The following is a 27,890-nucleotide window of genomic DNA, read 5'->3' as shown; positions in this document are numbered from 1 at the left end:
AGTCTGCTACCATAAATTATTGGGATCTCAGTGATCCCAATTATTTTTGTCCAGGCTGATGCTATCTGCGCCAACAATTCCTCTCCCTTATTCTGGATACTCCTGGCATTAGTATATAGCATATAAATGCAGTTGTTTCTAAACCCAGCATTATTCCCTCTAGATTCTACTGGGCTCAGTGTTACCTGATGTCGTCCCACTTCTCCCAAGTACCCATTCCCACAAGAGGCCACCCCTGCTACCATCCTCCCTGGAAAACACTGACTTTTTCAGAATAGCAATCTCTCCAGATGCCTACGTTCTTTCTCATTGAAATGTAAGTGGTGTGTCATACAATTCCTCTCTGTCCTCAATGCACTCCATGCATCCACATATTCCAGTCCTCTCTTGTCACACATTCTAGCTATTATGTGATGAGACGTTGCTGCGGTTTGGAGGTAGTCCTTTTTCAAAATTTCAAATTTTTTGATGTGCTGATTTCGTATCTTTGCAAATTCTTTTGCTGGTGAAGCACATGAGACGTCATAGAGAATTGTGCGCATGTCGTGGTTTAGCATGTCAGTGCTAGAGGAGGAGCCGAATAGCTTTGTTTTCATCGGAAGTCGGCACAAAAAAAAATTGAAAACTTGAAAAAGGACATCCAAACCACAACTACATCTCAGCACTGTAGTCAACCTTTCTTCCATTACTCTGAAGACTATGGCACTCAATGCACTAGCACGTGGCCACAATTTTGGCATATCTTCAAAGAAAGTACTGGCCGAAGATATAATGATTCAAATAGAACATGGTATCCGCAACCTTCCAAACCATATTGGCAACAATATCAGACTGGTTGTAGCTGGTGTTCTCACCAAAGCAAGACCACCAAAATCCAACATATCCAAAGATAAATATAAAGCTCTACAAGAAACGAAGAAAAACAAAGAAATAGTAACCACTAAAGTGGATAAGGGAAATGCCACTGTGGTTCCCAATCAAATGGATTACACAGGTAAGCTGAATGCTTTATTGTTAGATCTGGCTACCTACCTCCCTGTTGAGCATAATCCCACCAACTCCCAAATTAGAAAACTCCAAAGGCTCCTTATGAAGGTCACTTCATGGCCTATGCAGGTTACCAACAAACTAAAACCTTTTAACTATAGACCCCCCCCCCCCCCCCCGAATATGTGGACTTCCAAAAATACATCAACAAAATGTGCCGTTACGTCCCCAAAGCACTCGCACACTATATTGGCAACACATCATCACACATAAAAAGACTCGCCCACTTCAAATCCAGTATAGAAAACCTCTCACTCCAACATACTGATATAATGGTCAGTTTTGATGTCTCCTCCCTATTCACAAATTTCCCACTCAAGGAAACCTTAGAGCTCATCCAAGCCAAATTTCCACCCGATATCTCAGCCCTATTTCAGTTGACTGAAATAGGGCTGAGATATCGGGTGTTTTGTTTGGCAAAGAAAATTCTACAAACAGATAGAGGGGACGTTGAAAGTTTATTTTTCACTAGGTTAGACTATAATAAATTTAGTTTAATCCTTTATCCCAGTGAGAGCAAACAAAGTTTGCACCTGAAAATATATTTTCGGGCGCACTCTTTGTTTGCTCTCACTGGGATAAAGGATTAAACTAAATTTATTATAGATAGAGGGGACAACCATGGGTTCACCACTCTCCCCACCCCTGGCCAACTTCTTTATGGAGACTTTTGAAGAGAAAGCCTTAAACTCTGCCCCACAAAACATCATTGTTTGGCTTCGCTACATTGATGATGTGTTTGCTAATTGGCCACATGGCTCACATACACTCTGCTCCTTCTTAACACACTTAAACAACAAACACCCCAGAATCTAGTTCACCTTGGAAAAAGAGGAAAACAACAGTCTCTCTTTCTTAGACACTCTAATCACTCGCCAGCCTGATGGATCCTTGGTATTCTCGGTTTACAGAAAACCCACCCATACTGGCAAATACTTTCACCAGCAATCCCTCCATCCCCCCCTCACAACAATATGGGGTTATAAAAACACTATATAACAAGGAAAAATTAATCTGTTCAGATGACAATGCCTTAATCACTGAACTAAACTACATCCTTAATACTTTCTTAGCCAATGGCTACAACCACAAAAAAATCCAAAAAATATTAAAACCAGATCACCCCCCCCTCTCCCCTTGCATAACAAAGATTACACTAAATCCATCACTATTCCCTATATCTGGGGCACTTTGAAAAAAATAACCAAAATCTTAAAAATATATGACCTAACTTCTTGTTACAAACCATATAAAAAAGCATCCCTTATCAGCTCCACCAAAGATCAACATTTGCCCTAGACCTGCCTGGGGTATACCAGGTCCATGCAGCTTTAAACTGTCCTACTTTGGCCAAACAGGCAGGACAGCAAATGTCAGGATTTTGGAACATAAAGACTACATCCGGTTTCACCAGTATAGCCACTCTGGGCTTGCAGACCATGCTCTAGATACCCGCCACAGAATACGTTGGAAGAAAGCCACTTTGTCACTTTAATACACCGCAGCAAATTTAAATATTAAAGATTGTTTATAGAATCCGCCTTAGCTCTAAAAAAAAAAAAAAAAAAAAAAAAAAAAAAAAAAAACTTTTGAAACCTCAACAAATTTGGGTGCACGAGACTGCCCCAAATTTGCGAAGCTTGCATTATGAGAACATCAGCCCAACAGCTAAGATAACCAAATATAGCCTGCTGGGGGCACCATTAGGACTCTAGGAACAATAGTAGTCTCTCTCTTTTGCCTCATTTGCTTTTTGTAGTGCCTGCATGCACGTGTCATAGTTATATGTTCCCATTGAAGATGGCAATATGACATTGCTGAAATATAGGAGGTATTTATTCAAGTTTATTTTAATTAATATTCCAGTATACATTGTAAATTCCTTAAATAATTTAAGTCATGTGTTACTAATGTATGAGCCTTTCTACAAGAATTATGATTAATTAGTCTCTTGAGTCTGATAATCTCCCCCCCTTCCTGCTCCTTGAATCATGTTTCACTTTACCGCTCTTTTCCAAACATTCTACCCTCACACTCCGGATCCACTACCTAAAGCTAAATTCATTACCACCTAATGCTTGCCTTCTTTACTCTCAATCATGCCTTCATATCTCTGCTGGCACTCATTTTTGTTGCACTACTACCACCTTTCCTAAAGTAAGTGATGCTGACATTGAAATCACCAGCTCTTCCCATTGTTTAATTTTATGCTGACATGCATTCGCCTTTCTCTTACCTGCCACATTTTTAACTGCTAGGGTGGCTGCCACATCTCTGCTAACTGAGATAGTGTTGCACAGATCATCATGTTGAATCTAAGAAAGAAATGGCACAAGAGGAGAAAGAGACTCCTGCTGATGACAGCAGGGGAATTATGTGCATATAAATGGGTGGTTGAATCATGGAATGCATTGCCTGATGGAGTGGTGAGAGTGAGAACGGTCAATGAGTTCAAGGAGTGGTATGATAGACTTTGTGTTTCTTAGGGGTGGGGCCTCTCCTCGATGAGTCTTGAAAGACTTTGTGTTTCCTAGGAAGGACTTCCCACGATGAGTCTTTTGACTCCATGGAATAATAATAAATTTTAGCATAAAAGAGGTAAATAGTGGCAATTGTTGTGAGCCAGCGTGGTGTGAGAAGGAGGTTGACAAGAAGAGATTTAGTTGGATGGATGTTGCTATATACCCAGGAATCTGGATGACAGTAATAAAGAAATGTATAAGCAACTTGGGATATTGAACAAGGAAAGGATGATTTTAATTATTGGGGTATAGATTGGAATGAAGAGATAGCATTTGGGAGAAAGGAAAATGAATTTCTTCAGAGAACTGTCTCATTCAGTATGCAAAGAAGGGCATGTGAAGATGAAGAGTTTTAGATCAGATCATTTCATAAGAGGATGTGATTGTGAGTGGGGTTTTGCATTTCTATCCGGTTGGTGACAGTGATCATGAAGGGATATGATCACCTGGATTGTGGCTAACCATATAAAGACTTCGGTGAGAAAAGGATATACGTGGAAGTACAAGGCTGATGATTATGACGCTTGGGAGACAGTTTGAAGCTATAACATGGAATGAGGAGTCAAGTGGTACGGAAATAAATGCTGATTGGATAGTTTGACATATATATTTATATATTATATTTGGATAGTTTGACAAAGAAATGCCTAACTGCATCAGTGTGTTTAATGTATTCCGAAGGTGAAAAGGCTGAATAAGGTAGGTAAAATGAATGAATGAATGAGAGCATTCAGCATGAAATCTGGAAGAAGGCACTTAGGAGGCAGCACAAGATGAATAATGGTAATTATCAGCTGCATGAAGATTATAAAGAGCAGGCCAGGAAAGTGACTCAGTTGGTAAGGATATAAGTGCAGTATGAGCAGCAATGAGTAAATCAGGCCACAAAACACCCTCGTAACATTTTCGATATGTAGTAGGTAGAAAGAAGAATGATTATGGCAAGATGTTAATGGATGAAAATGGTCAACCTGCAGAGGACACAGTTGAGGTATACCATTATCAATCCACTATTAAGTCTCCTCCTATTTCACAACAAGAATGAAATAGGAGGAGACTTAAGAGCGAGCAAGAAGTGTATTTATATTTGAAGAGTAAAGTAAGCTAGATGTCAGTAATACAATAGGACTTGATGACATATCATCATGTATCTTAAAAGAACATTTGAAGAAGTTACCAATCTTTGTCTAGGCTTAAGAAGGGTCTTGCAACAGCACAAGTCCCAAAGGAGTGGAAGGAAGGCAAAATTGTTCCACTTTACAGAGGTGGTACAAAGGCAATAAATTATAAGCCTGATCTGTATATCTGTAGTTGAAGTTAAGGTAATGGAGAGATAGGATACAAAAGTGGATTGATAATGGTATTCTTTGTGCTTGTCAGCCTTCCTTTGTTGAAGGGAGGTTTTGTTTTACCAACTTATGTTTTATAACAAGGTGACGAATGTATTGAGCAAGGGAGATGCTTATACAGTGGTATACGACAAATTCTTTACAAACTATGTGTATGGAGTACAGGAGATGCTTATACAGTGGTATATGACAAATTCAGAAGACAAGAGATGAATATACAGGTGGTATATATAGATTTTTCAAAGGCCTCTGTTAGATCTAAATTGGATAATAGAATTAGTGAGTTGCACAAACACCAGAGAGTAGTATATGGTGGAGTGGACTCTAGGAGAATAAGACAAGCAGAGTGCCTCAGGGTCTGTACAAGGGCCACTTGAAGGAAGACCATGAGCTACAACCACAGTGGGTGACTGGTATCTCAGATTATCTGCTTGTCCAAACAGGAGTGCTGCTCTGAATCAGATACCATGTAATTTTACGTCGGCTACAGGAACATTGACATCTGCTTCCACTGTGCACAGAAGGCAGCTTGTATGCTTAGCAACTGGTAGTCTGCATGCCCTTATCCCTCAAACCACAGCAGAGAATGTTTGAAATGGACCTTGCTCCATGTCAATTAGGCCAAAGACCAATGGGTATCAGTATTGTTTACAGACAAGTCCCAGTTACTCGGCAAAGTGACATTAGGCATGTTCTGATCTGGTGAGAACCAGGGACATATTATCTTCCATCTAATATTCATGAAAGGAATATTTATGGTGCACATAGTGTGATGATTTAGGGAGGCATCTTGTTGGGTGGATGCTCTGACCTAGTGCTTCCTACTGGAACTGTGACTGCTGCAACTTATAGAGACAAGGTCATAGACTGCCTATGTTCATTCATATGCAAGGAAGACTTTTATTTTGCAAGATGATAATGCTTGTTCTCATTGGGCAAAGCTTGTGTACCAATGTCTTTAAGAAGAGACTATTGTATGTATGGACATGCAAGCCATGTCTTCTGACCTTAATCCTATCGAGCATGTCTGGGATGCTCTAAGTAGACACGTTGTTGCTTTTAACTCCTCTCCCCAAAATCTTGAGAGACTTAGGAGAGCTTTGGAGGAGCAATGGTGATTTTCCTAGCTCCCGAACACTATTATAAACAGTATGAGACAATTGGAAAGTTGTATTGCTGTGAGGAGTGATGCAGTCCTTATTGAGGAACTTGGACAATCTCATTGTGATCTCTTGTTTTTCACTATTGTCTTCATGTTACCATCTGTTACTGTATTAAACTGTTTATTTATAGTTTTTATGGATGTTTCTTTCAGATGTCGCATCATACCACATTTCACTAATTTGCATAAAAATTCACTACTGTTTTTGAGTTATTGTGATTTTTCTCTTTGTTCCTTAATTTATGGAAATCAGTGTATAATGTGCTATGATATGTATGTTTTATTAATGTAAATCAAGAACAGTATTAGTTAATAATAAATTGAATGCATTTCAGGAACTGCTATCAGTTATATAGTGAAAAAAGGTAATATTGATGACCCATCAGTTTTTGAACCACCCCGAATTGTAAATGACAAAAAAATTTCCAGGAATTCTTATATAGGTGAGTTGTGCACAGTGTTTTTTTTTTTTTAAGAATAAACCTCAGTTTTTTAAAACTTGAATATAACATACCTCTTCAAACCTTTTTAAAATTCGTTAGTTCATTATATAAAATTTACAAACTATTTGTATGGAGTACATGAAATGAGTTTGCATGCTGGCATATTAAAAAAAAGTTTCTTTGTCCAAGGCAGTAAAGTAATAGAGCAAGTAAGAGGTTGAAGAGATGTGGATAAGAGGAAAAGAGGTGATATGATAGAGAGGATTTAATCAGATTAATCCAGAGGAGATTATAAAAAGAGTTGGTGAGAGGAGAAGAACCAAAGGTCATCCCTGAAAGTTATGTACTAGTATGGTGAAGAGGGGTGTGAGGAGTAGGTTTTTTACATGGAGAATTATCAGTGAATGGAATGCATTACCAGAATGCATTGCTAATGCAAGGAGTGTTAAGGATTTTAAGATTCTGTATGATAAATATGTTGTCAGTTGAATGAACCTCCCATGATGAATCTGCTGATTCTATGGAAGGTGTAATAATAATAATAAAAACTTGTAAGAAAAATTGTACAAAGAAAGCTGTGACACCTTGCCTCATCACACCAATCTGAATAGAAATGGACCAAAGGTATCCTCTTCCATAATTTTAGAAATTATGGACTTCACAGCCGTGTTATAAATAATTATTTTAATTTCCTGACGTTTAGACCTTCATATTAAGGTCATCATCATCTGGAGTATATGCAAGAACAAGCTGAGTTATTTCGATAGTAAACTAAAGAAACAATGATTTGATCACCGGTTATTCTACTGGAATGACCTCTAGTGAAAAAAAAAATAACAATTCAGATAAAATTACAAATTAATTAATTATTTAGAAATTATATCGAAGCTAAATTGTATTTAAGATAACATGAGAGAAACATTCCTTCTTATAAATAGTTTTCTTACAGTAACAATGATGTCCTATTTTTAACATTACAATTGTTATATTAGATTTAGGATTATCTACAGTCCTGTTTATAGTTAACTCTTAAGGAGAAAGGTTCCATGGGTAGAATATGTGCCTTCCATATGCTTGGGATTTTTAGACCATCATTATTGTTCAGATTGGGGTGGTTGATAAGATTCTCACAGGCTTCCTTAAATTTGCGCTCATACCATGTTTTGGTATGAACAACTGGTGCTTTTCAGTCAATTCTATGTAAATGGTTCAGGGCATGATCAGAAAGGCCAGCTTAACCACAGTTATTATATTTAATGTCATTTATGTTCCTTTTGTCTGATAGGAATTGTGTATCCTGTTTCCTTTATATATGGTAGATTACAGGTGCAATAAATATGGTATACTACAGGGTGGGCCAGCGGAGGGAGTGGGTCTTTGGATGAATTGAGTAAGCTTTTTAATTTTTCAGGAGGTTTAAAGGTAGCTTTGAAGTTGTATTTCTGTAGTATTCTGTTTATTTTATCTGATTCTACAAACAAATAGAGGGGACAGCCATGGGTTCACCACTCTCCCCACCCTTGGCCAACTTCTTTATGGAGACTTTTGAAGAGAAAGCCTTAAACTTGGCTTCACAAAAACCGACCATATGGCTTCACTACATTGATGTGTTCGCTATTTGGCCACTTGGCTTTGATACACTCCTCTCCTTCTTAACACACTTAAACAACCAACACCACAGAATCAAATTCACCCTGGAAAAAGAGGAAAACAACAGCCTCCCTTTTCTAGATACACTAGTCACCCGCCAGCCTGATGGATACTTACATAGCCCACTAGGGCACCATCAGGACTTTTAGGAGAAACAATAGCTTCCTCGTTTCATCTTCATTTACTGTATGTAATGCCTGTGTGCATGCGCCTTTATTTTAAGTTCCTTTGAAGATGGCAACATGACGTTGCTGAAATATTGGAAATATATATCAAAGTTTAATTTAATTTATATTCTAGTGTACGTTGTGAATTCCTTAAGTTAGTTAATAATCATGTATAACCAACATATAAGCCTTTCTATGAGAAGTATTTTATCTGATGTCCCTTTAATGGGAATGGTTAGTTTTATTGTAGTCTGGTTTATCTTTATGAGGTCTTGTAGAGAATTTTGTTAATAGTGTTTTGAATGTAACCATTTTTTAGAAAAGTATTGCTGATGACTTTAAATTCATTTTTCTGTGCTTTTTGAATGAACAAGTTTGCTGAAAACAAATTTATCAGCAAATTTAAGGAAGCCTGTGAGATTCTTATCAACCACCCCAATCTGAACAATAATGATGGTCTAAAAATTCAGCATATGGAAGGCACATATTCTACCCACAGAACCTTTCTCCCTAAGAGTTAACTATAAACAGGACTGCAGATAATCCAGAATCTTAAATCTAATGTAACAATTGTCATGTTAAATTAGGATATCATTGTTACTGTAAGAAAACTATCTATAAGAAAGGATGTTTCTCTCATGTTATCTTAAATAGAATATAGCTTTGATGTAGTTTCTAAATAATTAATTTGTAATTTTATCTGTATTTTTTTTTCCACTAGAGGTCATGCCAGTAGAATAACCAATGATCAAATCATCGTTTCTCTAGCTTACTGTATGAAATCTAACTCTGCTTGCCTTGTATATTTGTATATACTCCAGATGATGACCTTAATATGAAGGTCGAAAAGTCGGAAAATTAAAATTGGTATTTATAACAATGTTGTAAAGTCCATAATTTTAAAATTAATGCTGATTACCGTGCAACACTAAAAGAAAGTGTCCTCTTTATGGGGAGTTCTTTTCTTCCTTCATCATGACTTGGTTGGTGAGGTTAGCTAAAGAGAAGTATGAACAGCAGTTGGCTAATGAAACCAAAAAGAATCCTAAGGAATTCTTTCGATATGTAGCCAGCAAAAGAAAGAATAATTATGGAAGGATGACATTGATTGGAGAAAATGGTATAAAGACAGCTGATGCAGAATGTGTGGTGGAGATACTTAATGAGCAGTTCATAAAGATCTTTCAATCTTGTGAATGTGACTTCATGGAGGGATTGAGAGCAGTTGATGATGGGGAGGAGAGACTGACTGTAGGTGAGCAAGAGGTGTATAGGGAGTTGAGTAAACTAGATGTTAATAAGGCCTGCGGGACTTTAGACTTTATAATATATCACCACGTATTCTGAAAGAATGTGCCAGGGAGTTGACACCTGCCTTGACATATTTTTTTAATATGAGTCTTGCATTCGGTCAAGTTCCTAAGGAGGGCAAGATCGTGCCACTTCATAAAGGAGATGATCGAACTCGAGCATTAAACTATAGGCCTATCTGTGTGTCAGGTGTTGTGTTTAAGATGTTGGAGAAGCTTGTGAGAACTAGGATCCAGAGTTGGGTTGATAACAATGATATTATCTTTGATGGACAGCATGGGTTTGCTAAAGGGAGGTCATGTTTTAGTAATCTACTTACTTATTACAATAGAGTGACTGCTTCTTTGGACAGAGAAAAAGGATACACAGTAATATACTTGGATTTCGCAAAGGCTTTTGATAGAGTACCTCATGATAAGTTGACAGTCAAACTAGAGCAGATGGGGTTGGATATTAGATTGGTGCATTGGATTGGAGACTGGCTATCTGATAGGTATCAACAAGTTGTGTATGGGGGAGTGATACCAGGAAAAGGAAAGTCACTACTGCAGTGCCACATGGGTTTTAGGTCCATTGCTGTTTAACTTGTATATTAATGATATAGATGAAGATTTGGATGGAGATATTCAGTTCTTTGCAGATGATGCAAAGTTGGGACGAACCATGAAGTGTAGTGAAGATGTTGTGGCCTTACAGGAAGACTTGAATAGATTGTGTGATTGGGCACAGAAATGGGGATGCGAGTTCAATGTTGCAAAATGTAAGGTTTTAAAATTTGGAAAACAAAGATGGGATACAGAATTTATGCTTGGTGAGAATATATTGTTGGAGGTAGAGGAAATAAGAGACCTTGGGGTGATAGTGGATAAGGATCTAAAATTTAGGGGACACATCGCCAAAATTTTGAAGACAACACAAAGGCTTCTGGGAATGATGCGGAGGACACTGACGTCTAGAAGTAGGGAGATTCTTGTTCAGTTGTATAAGGCTTTGATTAGGCCACACATGGGCTATTGTTCCCAGATTTGTTCACTGGGTTTCAAAAGGATGAAGAGATGTTGGAAAGGGTCCAAAGGAGACTGACAAACATAGTTTCTGACCTCTGGAATGTAGAATATGAGGAAAGATTAAGATGTAATTTGCAGAGTCTGGTAGACAGGAGGAAGAGGGGAGATATGATAGAGACCTAGAAGTTGGTAAGAGGTGTTATATGATCAATGCTAGAGAAGTTTTACAGAGAATAGTGGGAGATCAGGGGAGAACCAGAGGTCATCCCTAGAAACTGTATAAAGAGGGTGTGAGTAGGGGAGTGAGAGGCAGGTTTTTTTGTGCAGAGTTGTGAAAGATTGGAATGCCTTGCCTGAGAATGTGGTGTCTGCAAAGAGTTTGAATGTGTTTAAAACATGGTATGATGAGCTTTTTGTGATAAAAGGACCTCCCAGATGAGTCTTTGACTCTTGAGGTGGTAATAATAATATACCATAGTTTGTAGTCTATATATAAACTTATTTAAAAAATGTTAAGCTGTTTGTGTCATTGTGGCTCACACGTTCTTATTTTTGTATCTTTATTTTGTCACTTGTGCTTGTTTAATTTGAATTGTCTACTAACAATGCCCTTGAAATCTGGAAAAAATTATATGAAAATAAAATTATTTTTAGTTCCTGCATTGTTTATTATCATGCCTGTAGTACAGGCACTTCCATGAATTCCAAACACTCGTTGCAGGAAACCGAAAATATCCACACAATCTATCATACCTCTCCTTGCACCTATCAACTGCCTCTGGCAACCTATTTTATTCATTCACAACTCTTAAAGTAAAAACTGTAGTCCTCTTGTCCCTACTAATCACAAGTACAGAAACATTTGTCTTAAATCAATCCTATAAAACCCTTTAAGTAACTTAAATGTTTCTTTAATATCCTCTCTTTTTCACATATTATCCAACTTCTGCAGTCCATATACCCTCAATCTATCTTCATAGGTAACATTCAACAGACCACTAACTGTCTTGTTTGGTTGCCTCTGAATTCTCTCCACCACTTCCTCATTTCCAAGAAATTCAAGAGACCAGACCTGAGCACAGATGTGGATGTATTTGGGTCTTATAGAGGAATAACTTAATTATCTCAATTTGTTATTGTGTTCTTCAATATCCAAGTAACATTACTAAGCCAATTACCACCTTTGTGAATTTTCTCTGGATTCTTCCTAATATATCCTCATCAGCATGAAAACCCAGTGATTAAATATGTCTATAATAATCCATATGAGGCCTGATAAGGGCCTTGTAGTGGTATCATAATCTCTTTATTTCTACATGTTAAGGACCTCTGCACCATTGCCATTATCCAATATCACAACTTCACAACTCGTGAATGTGGCCCTAAATTTCATATCCTTGTTCATCAGCACTCCTAGATCTCTCATCTCTACCACATTCAAAGTTTCCCCACCAAGTGTATACTTGGCATCACATCATTGTTTATCAAATTTCAAAACCTTGCATTTGCACTGAACGTTTCATTTACCAACCCACTCATACAATCTATTGAGGTCCTCCTTTAAGGCCATAAAGTCTGCTTGTCTCTCTCTCTCTTGCTCTCCCCAGTTATGCATTGTCTTGAATATCGACCAGTTAAACCCATTCCAGTATCATTAGTATACAAGCTTGAACAACAATTGCCCCAATACAGACCTCGGGAGCACACAACTAGTGATTTTCCATATGTGGGAGTGTAGTATCCTCTTTCAGGATACTACACCCTATATATAGATTTGATCACATATTGATGTCTTAAAGGAATGTTTCAGGGAACTGGCAATAGCATTGGCTTGCTCATCTATTCCCATGGTTCAAAATCAGAGATCTCTGTTGGCTGTGCTTCTGTTTCCTAATGTTACCAATCTCCCAATTAATTAATTTCCCAATCTCAAACCAGATCCCACTCAATTGCAGTAACTATACAGCAGAGTTGCATGTCATTTAACTTGCTGTTGTACATATCAAAGAAAACTTCGACCAAAAGTGTATAATTTATACAGATTCTTTGAGTTCTTTACAGGCTATCTCCTCTCTGGTGTATAATCCACATCCCTGCTTGGAGGTGCTAAAACTCTTGTGCAAAATAAAGACCCTTAATTTTTATGTTTGGTGTGTTGGATTCCCAGCCACATTGAAATTAAGGGAAATGACATTGCAGATGCAACTGCTAGATCAGCTCATACTTTCTTGGCATATTGTTTGATGGTCCCTTATACTGACTACATGCAGGTCATAAAATCAAAGTTAATTGCCCAATGGCAATACTCCTGGTAGGAAGCACTGATGAACAAATTGTACAAGATTAAGTCTGAAATTAAGCACCAGCAGTCTAGTCAACATAGGAGCAGAAGAGAGGAAGTTGTTCTTGGCTAGGCTCTGCATAGGTCAATTATCTTACACATTCTTATTTACTGATGCTGATGACCCTAGAGATCAGGGGAGAACCAGAGGTCATCCCTGGAAACTGTAAATAGAGGGGGTGAGTAGGGGAGTGAGAGGAAGGTTTTTTCGTGCAGAGTTGTGAATGATTGGAATGCCTTGCCTGAGAATGTGGTGTTTGCAAAGAGTTTGAATATGTTTAAAACACAGTATGATGAGCTGTGTGTGTGATAAAAAAACTTCCCAGATGAGTATTTGACTCCATGAGGTCTTAGGTGTAATAATAATGATATTTCATATGGATTGACTGGGGATCTTCAAATGTTTGCTGATGCAAAGTTAGGTAAAATTATCAGGTAGTGCTGATGTGAATTCTTTACAGGAAAAATTGAATAAACATCTAGCGTGTATAAATGAGTGCGGTTGCAGTTTTAATATTAATAAATGCAAGGTGTTATACTTGGAGATACAGAGATAAGGCTATTTATTTCAGGAAGTGGCTTAGGGATAAAGAAGTGGTACTTCCTCTGTATAAGGCATTGGTCAGACCACATATTGACTGTTGTGCTCAGATTTGGTCACCTGGTTTTTCATTGTGACGTGGAAATACTAAAGGGACCAAAGTGATATTGGGATTCTGGATTGTTGGTTATGAAGAGCATTTGAGAGAATGTAGGTTACAGAGGTTGGTGGATAGGAGTTGAAAGAGGAGATATAATAAAGGTCCTGAAATTAGTAAAGGGATTTTATCAGATTAATACAGAAGGAATTATAAAAAGAATTGATATTAAGATGGGAAGAATGAGAGGCCATCCCCAGAAGTTATATAAAGATGTTGATCATTTATATGGCATTTTTTTTTTCAATCGAAGGTGAGTTAGCCAATCTCATATGGAGATAGCATGGTTTTTCATTGTGTCACTGCATACAGCTAAATTGGTGATCAGAGCACACTCAAGTTACAGACAGAAAATGTTGGTAGTGGTGATGGGCAATAGATGTTGTTGGTGGTAGTTGTATGTAGTGGGAGAATCAAGTACTAGGAGAGACAGTGTGAGGTGTTTGTAGTGGAGTGCCTTCTCTCAACAAGTCTTTGGATATGTCACATAATAATAATGTGATAAAGAAGAGTGTGGGGAGTAGATTTTTTGCATGGTGAGTTGTTGGCAAGTGGAATGCATTTCTGGAGTGCACTGGGAATGTAGGTAGTGTAAATAACTTCAAAGCTCATTATGAAAGAAATGTTGCTTTTTGAGTGGGCCCTCCCATGATGAGTCTGGCTCCATGGAGGTTACCAAAAATAAAAATAAATAATTAAAGAATAATATTGATGGTATTGGATGACAGGAAATTGAGGCTAGGGATCTTGGTGTGATAGTGGATAGAGATTTGAAATTCATAGGACATATTGTAAGAGTTGGCAAAATAGTTCAGAGGATTTCTTGGATGTTGAACACATTGACAAGTGAAGATAGGGAGATTATTATACACCTCTTTATCAAATTTGTGCATGACAGTCAACATGTGGCTGAATCATAGCTTTATTTATAAAGTGTATTTCTTGGAAAGCGGGTGGTGGTGGCAAAGAGGATTCAGAGACAAGTGACTAAATTTGTGACAGGTCTGCATTATGGGGGATAGATTAAAGGTGTGAGAGTTTCAGAGTTTAACTGACAGGTTGAGGAGAGAGGATATGAGAGAGACTAATAAGTTACTAAAGGGATTCTATAAGATTGACACAAAAGAAATTTCTCAATAAAGGGAGAGTAGGGCTAAAACAAAGGGATCACGTTCGGAAGTTGTCTAAGAGTGTGGTTAGTAAGGTTGTGAGGACTAGGTTCTTTGCTTGGAGAGTGGAAATCTGTATTAATAATAAATTTTCTGGCAATATGGTGGAAAATAGAGTTTGACAGGATGAAATATTTAGGTCAATGTTCATATATACCTCGTGATGAGGACAATAAAAAGGAAATATATAGGCAAATTAGTTAGCAAATAAGAAAAAAGGTAATAATTATGGGTGATTTTATTTATAATAATATAGACAGAAATGAAGAGGACCATCTGGAGCAACAAAAATTATTTTCTTGAGTTTTTGTGGGAAAACTGTCTTAGGCAGTATATAGCAGAGGGCACATGAGTATCTGCGGTTGTGGATTTCATTCTCTTATTTGAAGATGTTATTGTAAATGATGTCTAATCTTCCTTCATTTGGTCAAAGTGATCACGAAGTGATTGCTTGGCTGGTGACCAACTCATATTAGGACGTCTGTGAGAAAGGAATTTATGTGCAACTATAAAGCTGCCGATTATGACCTAACTAGGAGATAGTTTGCATATATCCCATAAAATGCAGAATTGCATGGAAAGGAGATCAGTGCTACTTAGGCCCTACTCAGAAACTATATGGTAAAGGTAATGTCTGATTGCATTCTATAGGTTGGAAATAGATGTAAAAATAAGATAGGCATAAAATGGATGACTGAAGAAGTGTGGCATGTACTTTGAAAAAGGTATTATGGAAGCAGTACAAGATGAATGGTAATAGTCAGATGCCTGAGAAGCACAGAGACCATGCAAGAAAGTTTTTGCATGGTAAAGAGACTTAAAGAGATTTCCTAACTTAAATGTTTTTATCATATCTCTTCTTTTTCTCCTATCAACCAACTTCTGCAGTCTACACACCCTTAATCTATCCTTATAGGGAACATTCCACAAACCACTCACCATGGTCACTTGGTCTTGGTCACTTGCCTCTGAATCCTCTTCACTGCTTCCTCATCTCATAGGAGACCAGACCCAAGCACAGTAATTCAGATGTGGATGTATCAAGGCTTTATAAAAAGAAGTATAAGTTATGAGGAGTATGACTTATGTTGTGTTTTTGCATATCATTTATCAGTTAATAAAAGTTACTCATAACTAATGTTACTAAATGGGTTTCATAGGATTTAAACAAAACTTTTTTTTTTCCCACAATATATATGGTAGAAAGTCAATACATGGCAGATTAAATGTGGAAATAGACAACAGAATAAACAAAGCAGTTATGGTGTTATTTTATCAAGCATAAGGAAACAAATATTTGCACATGAAATATCATCAGCCAAACTACTTGTATATAGCGTAGTTGACTTTGCATCATGTTTGCTGCTTTGCTTCTCTATTTTCATCCTTGTTTTATTCAGTTGTAAACAAGCCAAAGATTGTATGACATATGACAACGTTGTTTGACAACAATGGTATCATCTTTAATGGACAGCATGGATTTGCTAAAGGGAGGTCATGTTTTAGCAATCTACTTACTTATTACAATAAAGTGACTGCTTCCTTGCACAGAGAAGGATACACAGTGATATACTTGGATTTCGCAAAGGCTTTTGATAAAGTACCTCATGATAAATTGATAGTCAAACTGGAGCTGGTGGGGTTCGATATTAGATTAGTGCATTGGATTGGAGATTGGCTGTCTGATAGATATCAACAAGTTGTGTATGGGGGAGCGATATCCAGGAAAATGAAAGTCACTAGCAGAGTGCCTGAGGGATCTGTTTTAGGGACATTACTGTTTAACTTGTATGTTAATGATATAGGTGAAGATTTGGATGAAGATATTCAGTTGTTTGCAGATGATGCAAAGTTGGGACGAACCATGAAGAGTAGTGAGGATGTTGTGACCTTGCAGGAAGACTTGAATAAATTGAGCGATTGGGCATGGAAATGAGGATGAAAGTTCAATGTTGCAAAATGTAATGTTTTAAAATTTGGGAAACAAAGATGGGATGCAGAATTTATGCTTGGTGAGGATACATTGTTGGAGGTGGAAGAAATAAGAGATTGGGGGTGATAGTAGATAAGGATCTGAAATTTAGGGGACACAGCCAAAATTGTGAAGACAATACAAAGGCTTCTGGGAATGATGCGGAGGACACTGATGTGTAGAAGTAGGGAGATTCTTGTTCCATTGTATAAAGCTTTGATTAGGCCACACATGGACTGTTGTGCCCAGATTTGGTCACCTGATTTTCAGAAGGATGAAGAGATGTTGGAAAGGGTCCAAAGGTGACTGACTAAGGTAGTTTCTGGCCTCTGGAATGTTGAGTATGAGGAAAGATTGAGGAGATGCAATTTGCAGAGTCTGGTGGACAGGAGGAAGAGGGGAGATATGATAGAGACCTAGAAGTTGGTAAGGGGTTGTTTTAGGATCAATGCTGGAAAGGTTCTACAGAAAATAGTGGGAGATTGGTGGAGAACCAGAGGTCATCCCTGAAAACTGTATAAAGAAGGTGTGAACAGGGGAGTGAGAAGCAGGTTTTTTTGTGCAGAGTTGTGAATGATTGGAATGCCTTGCCTGAGAGTGTGGTGTCTGCAGGGAGTTTGAATGTGTTCAAGGCACGGTATGATGAGCTGTGTGTGTGTGTGCTAAAAGGACCTCCCAGATGAATCTTTGACTCCATGAGGTCTTGGGTAATAATAATAATATCTTTTACATATAGGAAATTCAGAAACTCGCAGTTTTTCATCCTGCATTCATACAAATTGGCCCTTCAGAACACATGCAATTTTCAGACAAAAAATACTTGTGGTTGTTGTAGGGGGTAGATGGTACTGATGTAGTCGATTGGTAGCAGTTTGCTAGTAGTGGAGATGGAGAGTTGTACAGTGGATGTCCTCCTGCGATGTGTCTTCGGACTCCTCGGAGGTGTCATGAATAATAATAACAATATAGGTAAGGTGTGTAGAGCCTTTGCTTTTATAATTATATATATAATTGTAGGTATTATTTCTGGGAAAATTCTCATGTTACTCCTCTAAGTAAATATTATTTTTATGGCTATTTATCTTATTTTTGTTTAGGAGTGCCCCTTTTATAATGTCATTGGCTTTTTTACTCAAATTTTAAGGCATTACTGATGTTTTATATAGAGAGATATACGAGGAATATATAGGAGCAAAAAATTCGGATATACCTTTGTTTGGATGTTGTTGGCTCTCTTCTTCAGCAGCATCCCAGTGTGTGTGGCGATATACCTTCAATTGCCATTAAAGGAAGAAGTATGATTGAAAGAAAGGAGGTTGGAAAAAATGGGAATAGAGAGATGTGGGAGAATTATTAGTGAGGCAAGGGTGTGTGTTAACTTTTTGAAGAACCCAGGTTTTTTTTATTATTAAAGGTCTGCAGAGAATACTTTAGGAGGGGTGAAAATAGAAATTTTTTGGGGAAGGGAAAGGATATGATGGGATAAGATCTGGTGTGGGAGAAACTGGGTGTGAGTCGTTTCGATAGTGAGTCATCTTCAAAGCTCGTGAGGGAAGTGGAGGCTATATCATTCCGGCTTGGTGTATCTGTGTTATTTCCTATTGGTTGGAGTTGTGACCTAATTTTTATGTTATGGAACTTTCAACTCTCAGAGATTATGTAGGGCTTGTGGATGTTTATTGAGTTTTTGTCACATTTTATGGCTATAATTTCCTGATATTCTAAGCATTGTTTCATTTTCTTCTATAGCTATTATTATGGCCTTGTTGATTTGTGGGGTATATTTCTGTTCAAGGGCATGGACTGCTATTTTTGTTTTCCCTGTATTTTGTATTCTGTTTTTCTTTTGGTTGTTGCATTTTTTATTGTTTAAATGTTCTGGAATAGGGATGATTGCAGTCATGGAAGTGTACTTGTAGTCTTGCCCATAAAGATCTGATGGTAGAACCTGTGTAGGTGACATCACAATCTTTTTTTGGCAAGGAAATTTGTGAACCACATTGTGGTGTTCTAATATTTCTTTGTGGTGTGTGGAAGCTTTTGTAGGTTTTAGAAGTGTTGCCAATTTTGGTCTGTGATCTCGCGCACGCAGAAATATTAGAACACTACAATGTGGTTTACAAATTTCCTTGATGACTACAGATTTGATGGCATACAGGCTTGATGTTAAGCCAGTTGCTGCATTTACACTAGTATCCTAGTTGTGAAGGTATTTCATGGGCAAATATTTGTTTCCCTATTCTCAGGTAACATAAGCATTAAAATCACAATATGATTCCTTGTCAAGCTGAATATACTTTCCAACCAGTGAAAATTTTTACATCTATAATCCAAAGTGATAAAAGCTAGCAATCCATTGAGAAAGATGATTAATGTGCCCTTATTATAAACCAGTATTCATAAAGTCTCAAAATTTTATCTCTGACATGTACTTTCTTTTACACTTTTTTTTTTTGATTATAGGTTATTCTATATCCTCTGGTAAGTTTTTTGCACTGCGAGGAATATCTATTGCAGCTGGTGCTCCCAGGGATGCTGATGATAGAGGAAGGGTAAATTATTTAATTTTTCATCTGTGTCCAAACAGAGTTGATATAATAATTGCACTATGCATTTTTATACAATTGATTTTTGAAAATATGCAATATTGAAATAAATCTTTATAAACAAGGATCTATCTAAGTTGCAGGAATATGAAGTTCTGTAAATAAAGCATTCATGCTTTTTACAATCTCAATTAATGTTTGATGTCAAGGAATATATATTTTTTAAAATTTTAGTTTTTACTTGTAAGAAATAGTGCACACATTATAAATTATCCTTTCATTTAGTATTCTTTCATTTCCTTCCAAAGTGATGGCAATGTTTTAAAAATTTATATCGTACATATTATTTATTCTCTTGTATATACATGTGATATGCATCCTTTATCCTGATGAATTTCAGGAACAAATGGAACTGTATAATGGATGGCATTTAAATGGTTTTAATTTGAGTCATTTTGAGAGGCTTCTGCTGGAAGGGAGAGAACTGTGGAGAATGAATTTGAGAAAATAAGAAGTGATGTGGAGAGCAGAAGTATAGGGAATGAAGGTGTGCTTATGAGTGAAGTGAGTAACATGAATGAGGAGAATGATGGAAAAGGAGTGCAAGGTAAACAGCGGGTTGGGTCATTTATTATTATTACTGGTATCTCCATGGAGTCAGTAGACTCATTGCAGGAGACCCAAACTATCAAAACAATTAAGATGAATGGGAGGACAGAACAGAGAAAAGCTGGTGCTAGAAGAGGAAGTGAATGCCTAAGTAGATAAGGAAACAATGGGATAGCTTGTGATGTTAAGGAAGCATTTGGATCTGCTGAGGGTTCTGAAATGGGTTATGAGAGAAAATAATTTACTACTCTATTTACTTACTTAACCCTTGGTTTGCAGTTATACATTGCTTTTGTCAGATACTGCCTTGTGAGTTTCCATGCATTGTCAACATCTTTTCTTCTCAGCTCATCTACCCAACATACTGATGCTGTATGTTGGGTAGATGAGTTGGGTAGATAGGAAGACTACAGAGCTTCCTATAATTACCTGCTTTTTACTTCCACATACATCCATTTTTGGCAGTAACCTTTTCTTGTTTCATCACTTTCCAAACAAATACCTCACGATCACTCTCACCAACTGGTGGCAGTGTCATCAACACCTCATTAACAACTACATCTTGTGAATTTATCAACAAATCCAGAACATTAAAGCCTCTAGTTGTTTGTCACATGCTGTTTAAGCTCTATATCTCTCAGAAATTTCACAAACACCTTGTTTCCATGCACTATCTCCTCCTTCCATTCTATGTTTCGGTAATTAAAATCTCCTATCAGTATCACCTACCTTCTTTTCACGTTATTATTATTTAACACTTCCAGAGAGTTCAAAGACTCATCGAGGGAAGGCACCTGCTCTACAACTCTGCCTCCACCACTCAATGCACCAACTGACCATAACTACACTAATGCCATCTACTACTGACCACCACCACTAGTATTTCGAAAGACAATCACAAACATCAATGCCTAGAGTGGGATTCGAACCCCTGGCCGTTTGGCTGGAGAGCAGATACGCTAACCACTCGGCCAGCCTGACTGGCAAATTTCATGCCCAACTAATTTCCTTTACATTTCACAATCAGTATTCTCTGCATTCCCTGGCCCATAACCACATCGTATCAGATATACAAGCCCGTTTATTTCAACTTCACACCACAAGATTCAAAATCTGTGCATTCACTATCAACCTCCACACATGGACATAATTCCTCTGCAATCATTAACAGTAATCCCCCCCCCCCCCTTCTTTTTACATTTCTCCCCTTCTGGAAAATCATATATCCTTCTATTTCTATTCCTAACATCACATCCTTCTCAGACAACCTATGGGCAATTTACTAAGTGAAGGTAATGTTTGAGTAAAGTAACTTGCTCATATTTTATAATGTGGCAGTTGAATTAGTCAAGAGGAATGGATACATCATGATACTTTTCGACTTTGCTAAAGCTTCTGAGAGAACTCATTATGGGGAGTCGTTGCATGAGTTTGAGAATATATGGCTGAATTATAAACTAGTTTGATAAGAGGATGGCTGACTGATAAAAGGATCTCCTAGATGAGTCTTTGACTCCATTACCATGGAGTCAAAGACTCATCTAGGAGATCCTTTTATCAAACACACAGCTCATCATACTGTGCTTTAAACACACTCAAATTCTCTGCAGACACCAAACTTAGGCAAGGCATTCCAATCATTTACAACTCTGCTTGAAAAAAACCTGCCTCTCACTCCCCTACTCATACCCTCCTTATACAGATCCCAGGGATGACGTCTGGTTCTCCCCTGATCTCCCACTGTTTTCTGTAGAACCTCTCCAGCATTGATCCTATAACAACCCCTAATAACTTGTAGGTTTCTATCATATCTCCCCTCCTCCTCCTGTTAACCAGACTCTGCATGTTGCATCTTCAATCTTTCCTCATACTCAACATTCCAGAGGTTAGAAACTACCTTAGTCAGTCGCCTCTGGACCATTTCCAACATCTCTTCATCCTTCTGAAAACCAGGTGACCAAATCTGGGCACAATAGTCCATGTGTGGCCTAATCAAAGCCTAATACAATGGAACAAGAATATCCCTATTTCTACAAGTCGGTGTCCTCCACATCATTCCCAAAAGCTTTGTGTTGTCTTCACAATTTTGGCTATGTGTCCCGTAAATTTCAGATCCTTAGCCACTATCACCCCCAGATCTCTTATTTCCTCCACCTCCGACAATATATCCTCACCAAGCATAAATTCTGCATCCCATTTTTGTTTTCCAAATTTTAATACTTTACATTTTGCAACATTGAATTCGCATCCCCATTCCTGTGCACAATCACTCGATTTATTCAAGTCTTTTTTGTAAGGCCACAACATCTTCTCTACTCTTCATGGTTCGTCCCAACTTTGCATCATCTGCTAACAACTGAATATCTCCATCCAAATTTTCACCAATATCATTAATATACAAGTTAAACAGCAATGGCCCTAAAACAGACCCCTGAGGCACACCACAAGTAACTCTCCTTGATATTGCTCCAACATACACAACTTGTTGATAGCTATCAGATAGCTAGTCTCCAATCCAGTGCACCAATCTAATATCCAACCCCATCCACTCCAGTTTGACTATCAACTTATCATGCGGTACTCTATCAAAATCCTTTGCAAAATCTAAGTATATTACTGTGTATCCTTCTCCTCTGTCTATGGAAGCAGTCACGTTATTGTAATAAGTAAGTAGATTACTAAAACATGACCTCTCTTTAGCAAATCCATGCTGTCCATCAAAGATAACACCATTGTTGTCAACTCTATTCTGGATCCTAGTTCTCACAAGTTTCTCCAACAACTTCACTACAACACCTGACACACAGATAGGTGTATAGTTTGATGCTTGAGTTCTATCCACTTCTTTATGGAGTGGCACAATCTTGCCCTCCTTCCATTGCTTAGGAACTTGACCAACTGAAAGACTCTTGACATATTAAATAAATATGTCAAAGCAGGTGTCAACTCCCTGGCACATTCCTTCAGAATACATGGTGATGTATTATCAAGTTCCACAGCCTTATTTACATCTAGTTTTCTCAACTCCCCATACACCTCTTGCTCACTTACAGTCAGTCTCTCTTCCCCATCATCAACTGCTCTCAATCTCTCTATGAAGTCACATTCACAAGATTGAAATACCTTTATGAACTTCTTATTAAATATCTCCACCACACCTTCTGCAACACTGTCTTTATACCATTTTCTCCGATGTCAATGTCATCCTTCCATAATCATTCCTTCTTTTGCTGGCTACATATCGAAAGAACTCCTTAGGATTCTTTTTGGCTTCATTAGCGAAATGCTGTTTATACCTCTCTCTAGCTACTCTCACCATGTAAGTCAACCACCTTGCCTGGTCTGTAGTCCTCATGGAATTTGTTATTTCCACTTCTGTAATGCTGCCTCCATAATGCCCTTTTTCTGTGTATCGCATTCTTAATCTCTTTATTCATCCATTTCACGCCTACTTTATTTAACCTTCTCACCCTTGGAATACATTTAGACACTGCATCTACTAGACAGTTTTTGAAAATCTCCCCAAGCTGTGTTGATCTCTTTTCCATCTCACCCCTCATTCCATGCTACACCTGCAAGCTGTCTTCTGAGCTCTTCATAATCACTCCCTTGTAGTTCCACATATACGCTTTTCTTTCAGAGGTCCTCACGCTGCTTGCAACCACCCAGGTAATCATCTCATGGTCATTCTCACTAATTGGTGTGTGATTTGACACTTCATTTATAATTACATACTCTGATGAGATGACCAAATCCAAGACCCTCAGTCCTTGTGTGCCCTCTGTTACATATGGTCTGAGGTAATTATTCCTCAAAAACTAACTCATTTTCTTTACTTCCATGTGCTATCTCATCATTCCACTCTATATTTTCATAATTAAAATTGCCCGTAATAATCACTCTTTTCTTATTTGCTTAGCTAATTTGATTATACATTTCATTATCACTACTATCCACATTACCTGGTCTTTAACAACATCCAATCTAGTATTTCATTCCATTCACCTCTATCTCACACCATACTGCTTCAAAACCAGTAGCACTATTTCCCTCTTACATCTCTACTTCATATGGACATAACTCTTTCTCTATCATCAATAACAATACCCCTCTGTTTTAATCCCTTCTATCCTCACGAAACACATCATACCCTTCCATCTCTATTCCCACCAGGATGTCATCCTCATCTAGCCATGTCTCACTTATTCCAACAATTTTTGGGTAAACAGATTCAATTAGTGCAACCATTTCATCTGCTTTGTTTCTTACACTTCTAGCATTTGTATACAAACATACAGCTCATTTCTGGTTGTACAGCTAATTATGCTGATACCACTCATTCGATGTGATCTTTCCTTTCTCAACTGGGCCATTTCCTTTCCTGCTTATTCATTTTAGAACCCTCTTCAATTCCAACTGTTTCTTCTTGATCCCAGGTCATCCCATTCCTTTCTTGTCTACACATGCTTTCACATCCTCTTGGAGCATCCACATTTCTCACGCTGTGTACCCCTGTCCACCTTGAGCCTCCCCGTTTCTAATTCCTCTTGCACACCCCTTCTCTCATCCTCTATACTCATGCCAGTCACTTCCTCATTCATAACCACCTCTTCAATCTCTCTTGTCTTACTCTCCTGCTCTTCCACATCACTTCCCAATCAATCTGATTCATTCTCTGTACTCACTTCTCTATCTTCCAGCAGCAGTCTCTCCAAGCGACTCGCACCATAACCACTCAAATGCAGTCCATCTTTCTTATATAGTTCACTTCGTCCTTCAAACTCATTCCACACATTAACAAACTGTACTCTTTTCTCCTCACATATTTCAATTAACATATCATTCATAATCTTTGCTCTCTGTCTCATCTCACCACTGTCATACATAGGCAACACACTTACTGCCCTTCCTGTCACTCTATTCTCTTTTATCCGTCTAAGCAGCCTCCTCGTATCCATTCTGACGTGCTCTTTGTCCTCTGTCAAATCATTTGTACCTATTAAAACCATCAACTCCTTCGCTCACTCCCTCCTCACATTCAATGCATCAATCACTACTCATTTTACCCCCTGGAAAACCTACCTTGTGCATCCTTTCATCCAGCACACCTTTAATAATGGAGTCTCCATACAATGCCACTTGCTTGTCTTTCATTAACTCTTTTGTACCTACTTGATTTGTTTAATCGTTTTCACCCGAATTTTCTTAATTTCACTCTGTATCCATTTCATCTCATGTTATAGGTTTAATGGAATATTAATAGCACTGAAAAAGGATTAAAACTAATTTTAATACTACCAATAACATCAGACTTGACGTAGCTAATATTCTCTCCCATTCTTCACCTCCTAAAGTTAATTTATCACCTCCTAAAGTTAATATTAATAAAGTCAACTCTCAAAAAATTACAGAAAGAAAAAAGTATTGTCATCACCAGAGCTGATAAGGGTAATGCCACTGTTGTTCTCAATGCCTCAGAATATAATCGGAAAATGGATATTATTCTCCATGATTGCGCTACCTACATACCACTGGAACATAATCCCACAAAAACTCAAGTTAAAAAATTAAAAAACCTACTTAAAAAAATGTTACTTCCTGGCCTCCTGACATTACAAAAAAACTCAAACCATTCTGTTCTCATCCCCCCCCCCCCCCCCCCCGGATATATGGTTTACCCAAAATCCATGAACTTAATTCTCCCCTAAAACCTATAGTAGATGCCACCAATGCACCTTGCTACAAATTATCAAATCTGCTAGCTAACTCTTTGAGCCCCCTCACTGGTCTTACCTCATTTAATGTAAAAAATCTCCATCCATTTTAAAAACTTAATTAAAAATCTTACTTTAAATAATACAGATATATTGGTCAGCTTTGACATCATCTCTTTGTTTACAAATATTAATTGACACTTAACACTCTTAAAAAAACATTTTTCCTTCTGATATCATAGAGCTCTTTTCCTTTGCCATCAACTCTGGTTATTTCTCTTGGAAGAACAAAATCTACAGATAGAGGGAACTGCAATGGGTCCCTCCCTCTCACTCCCTCTTGCCAATTATTACATGGAAAATTTTGAAAAACGAGCCATTGACTCTTCCCCTCTAAAATCTTCTATCTGGCTAAGATATGTAGATGTGTTCTCTATTTGGCCTCATGGCCCAGACAGATTAGATTCCTTCCTCAGTCACCTCAATAGTCTACATCCAAGAATCCAGTTTATGATGGAAAAGGAAAATAACAATAGTTTACCTTTCCTAGACACCTTAGTAACACGCTTTCCTAATGGTAACCTTTCTTTCTCTGTATATAGAAAACCTACTCATACAGGCAGATACATTCATAAACTCTCCCTCCACCACCCCTCCCAGCAATATGGCATTATTAAAACTCTGACCAATAGGGCCCACAATCTTTGTTCCAGTAAAACAGCCCTGTCAACCGAACTCGAACACATACACAATACCTTCCTTTCCAATGGCTGTAATGATTACGGAATTAAAAATATAATCAAGTCCTTGCCCATTCCCTGACCATCTCTTCAGAAGGACTTCAGAAATGCCATTATCATTCCTTACATCCATGGTACTTCGAAAAAATAGCCAGATCATTAAAAAAAAAGTACAACCTCCATACAGCTTTTAAGCCCCACCGTAAACTTGCTACCTATCGGCTCTGCTAAAGATCAGCTCCCTCCTCTTTCAGTGCCTGGTGTATATAGAGTACCTTGTTCCTGTAAACTTGCCTACTTCGGACAAACAGGCAGGTCAGCATCCATCTGCTTAGAAGAACACAGTTCTTACATCTGCAAACATGATTATAGTCAGTCTGGCCTTGCAGACCATGTTTTGGATATATCCTACAGGATCTCCTGAAAAAAAAAAAAAAAAACACTACCATGCTCCACCATAGTAAATTCAAAAAAGAAAGACTATTCTTTGAGTCTGCATCTGCACTCAGGAATCAACCTAATATAAACAAATTTTTGGTTGCATTAAACTTCCCAAAATTTGGGAAACTTTAATTATCAGAGATCCCTCTTTACATTCCAGGCCACCTGCAAATGCCCATAGAGGGCGCACCACCTAGATAGGACTTTAGTTTCACTTTGTATTGTATTTGTGTATGTGTTGTTACAAAAAGTTTTTGTAATCCCTGAAGATGTCTCTGTGACAGAGACGAAATATTGGAAGTATTAAAATTAGTTTTAATCCTTTTTCAGTGCTGTTAATATTCCATTAAACCTCTAACATGAATTCTTCACAGTACTTAAGTCTCAGCACATGTATCCATTTCATCTCTTGCTGCATCCAACCCAATTCACCTTTCGAATCTTGCATCACATTCTCTCTATCATCCCATCTTTCTAATTTTCGAAATCTCGACTCCTGCTTCAGACTTTCGCTCTCATTCATCCTTTTGAGTTTCTGTACTTTCCGTCCATGTATTATATTGTGGAAATGCACTAAAAAAAAAACTGACTGGCTAGGGATATCGGAGTTTCAGTAGGTAGAATACTGAAGTTCAGAGGCCATACACAAAGATTCTGAATACAATTCAGTGGATAATTGCTATGTTGAAACTAATACTGACATGTAGAAATAAGTCATTTTGCTTTTTTTTTTCATATTTTTTTAGACGGCTTGGATGCAACCTACTCTGGATTGTTGTGTGCAGATTGGGTCTAGTTTTGGAGGTGATATAGATACAGTGCAGAAAGTACAAAGGAGAATGTTAAAGATGATATTGAGACTGTGGAATATAGTTGAGATGAGATGAAGAATTTGTGGAGAACAGATGCTAGCAGACATGAGAAAGAGGGGTGATACTTTAGAAACCTACAAACTTCTGAAAAGGTCATACAGGATACCAGTAAATTGAATTTTAAAATATG

General features: G+C 37.7%; 1 protein-coding gene across 1 annotated transcript in view; it reads left to right on the top strand.

Annotated features, from left to right (window-relative positions):
• LOC150094573 (integrin alpha-9-like) overlaps window positions 1-27,890 on the top strand; it is a 670,422-nt gene that overhangs the window by 197,034 nt on the left and 445,498 nt on the right. The window contains exons 7-8 of the mRNA XM_090411817.1: window positions 6,416-6,523; window positions 19,302-19,390. Of these exons, the coding sequence (XP_090267943.1) occupies window positions 6,416-6,523; window positions 19,302-19,390 (197 nt within the window). The remainder of the gene's footprint in view (window positions 1-6,415; window positions 6,524-19,301; window positions 19,391-27,890) is intronic.

Source organism: Typopeltis vanoorti, chromosome 22 (assembly GCF_054136105.1).
Source record: "Typopeltis vanoorti isolate ZY-2024b chromosome 22, IOZ_Tvanoo_1.0, whole genome shotgun sequence".
NCBI lineage: Eukaryota > Metazoa > Arthropoda > Arachnida > Uropygi > Thelyphonidae > Typopeltis > Typopeltis vanoorti.
This window is presented reverse-complemented; position numbering and strand designations above follow the sequence as displayed.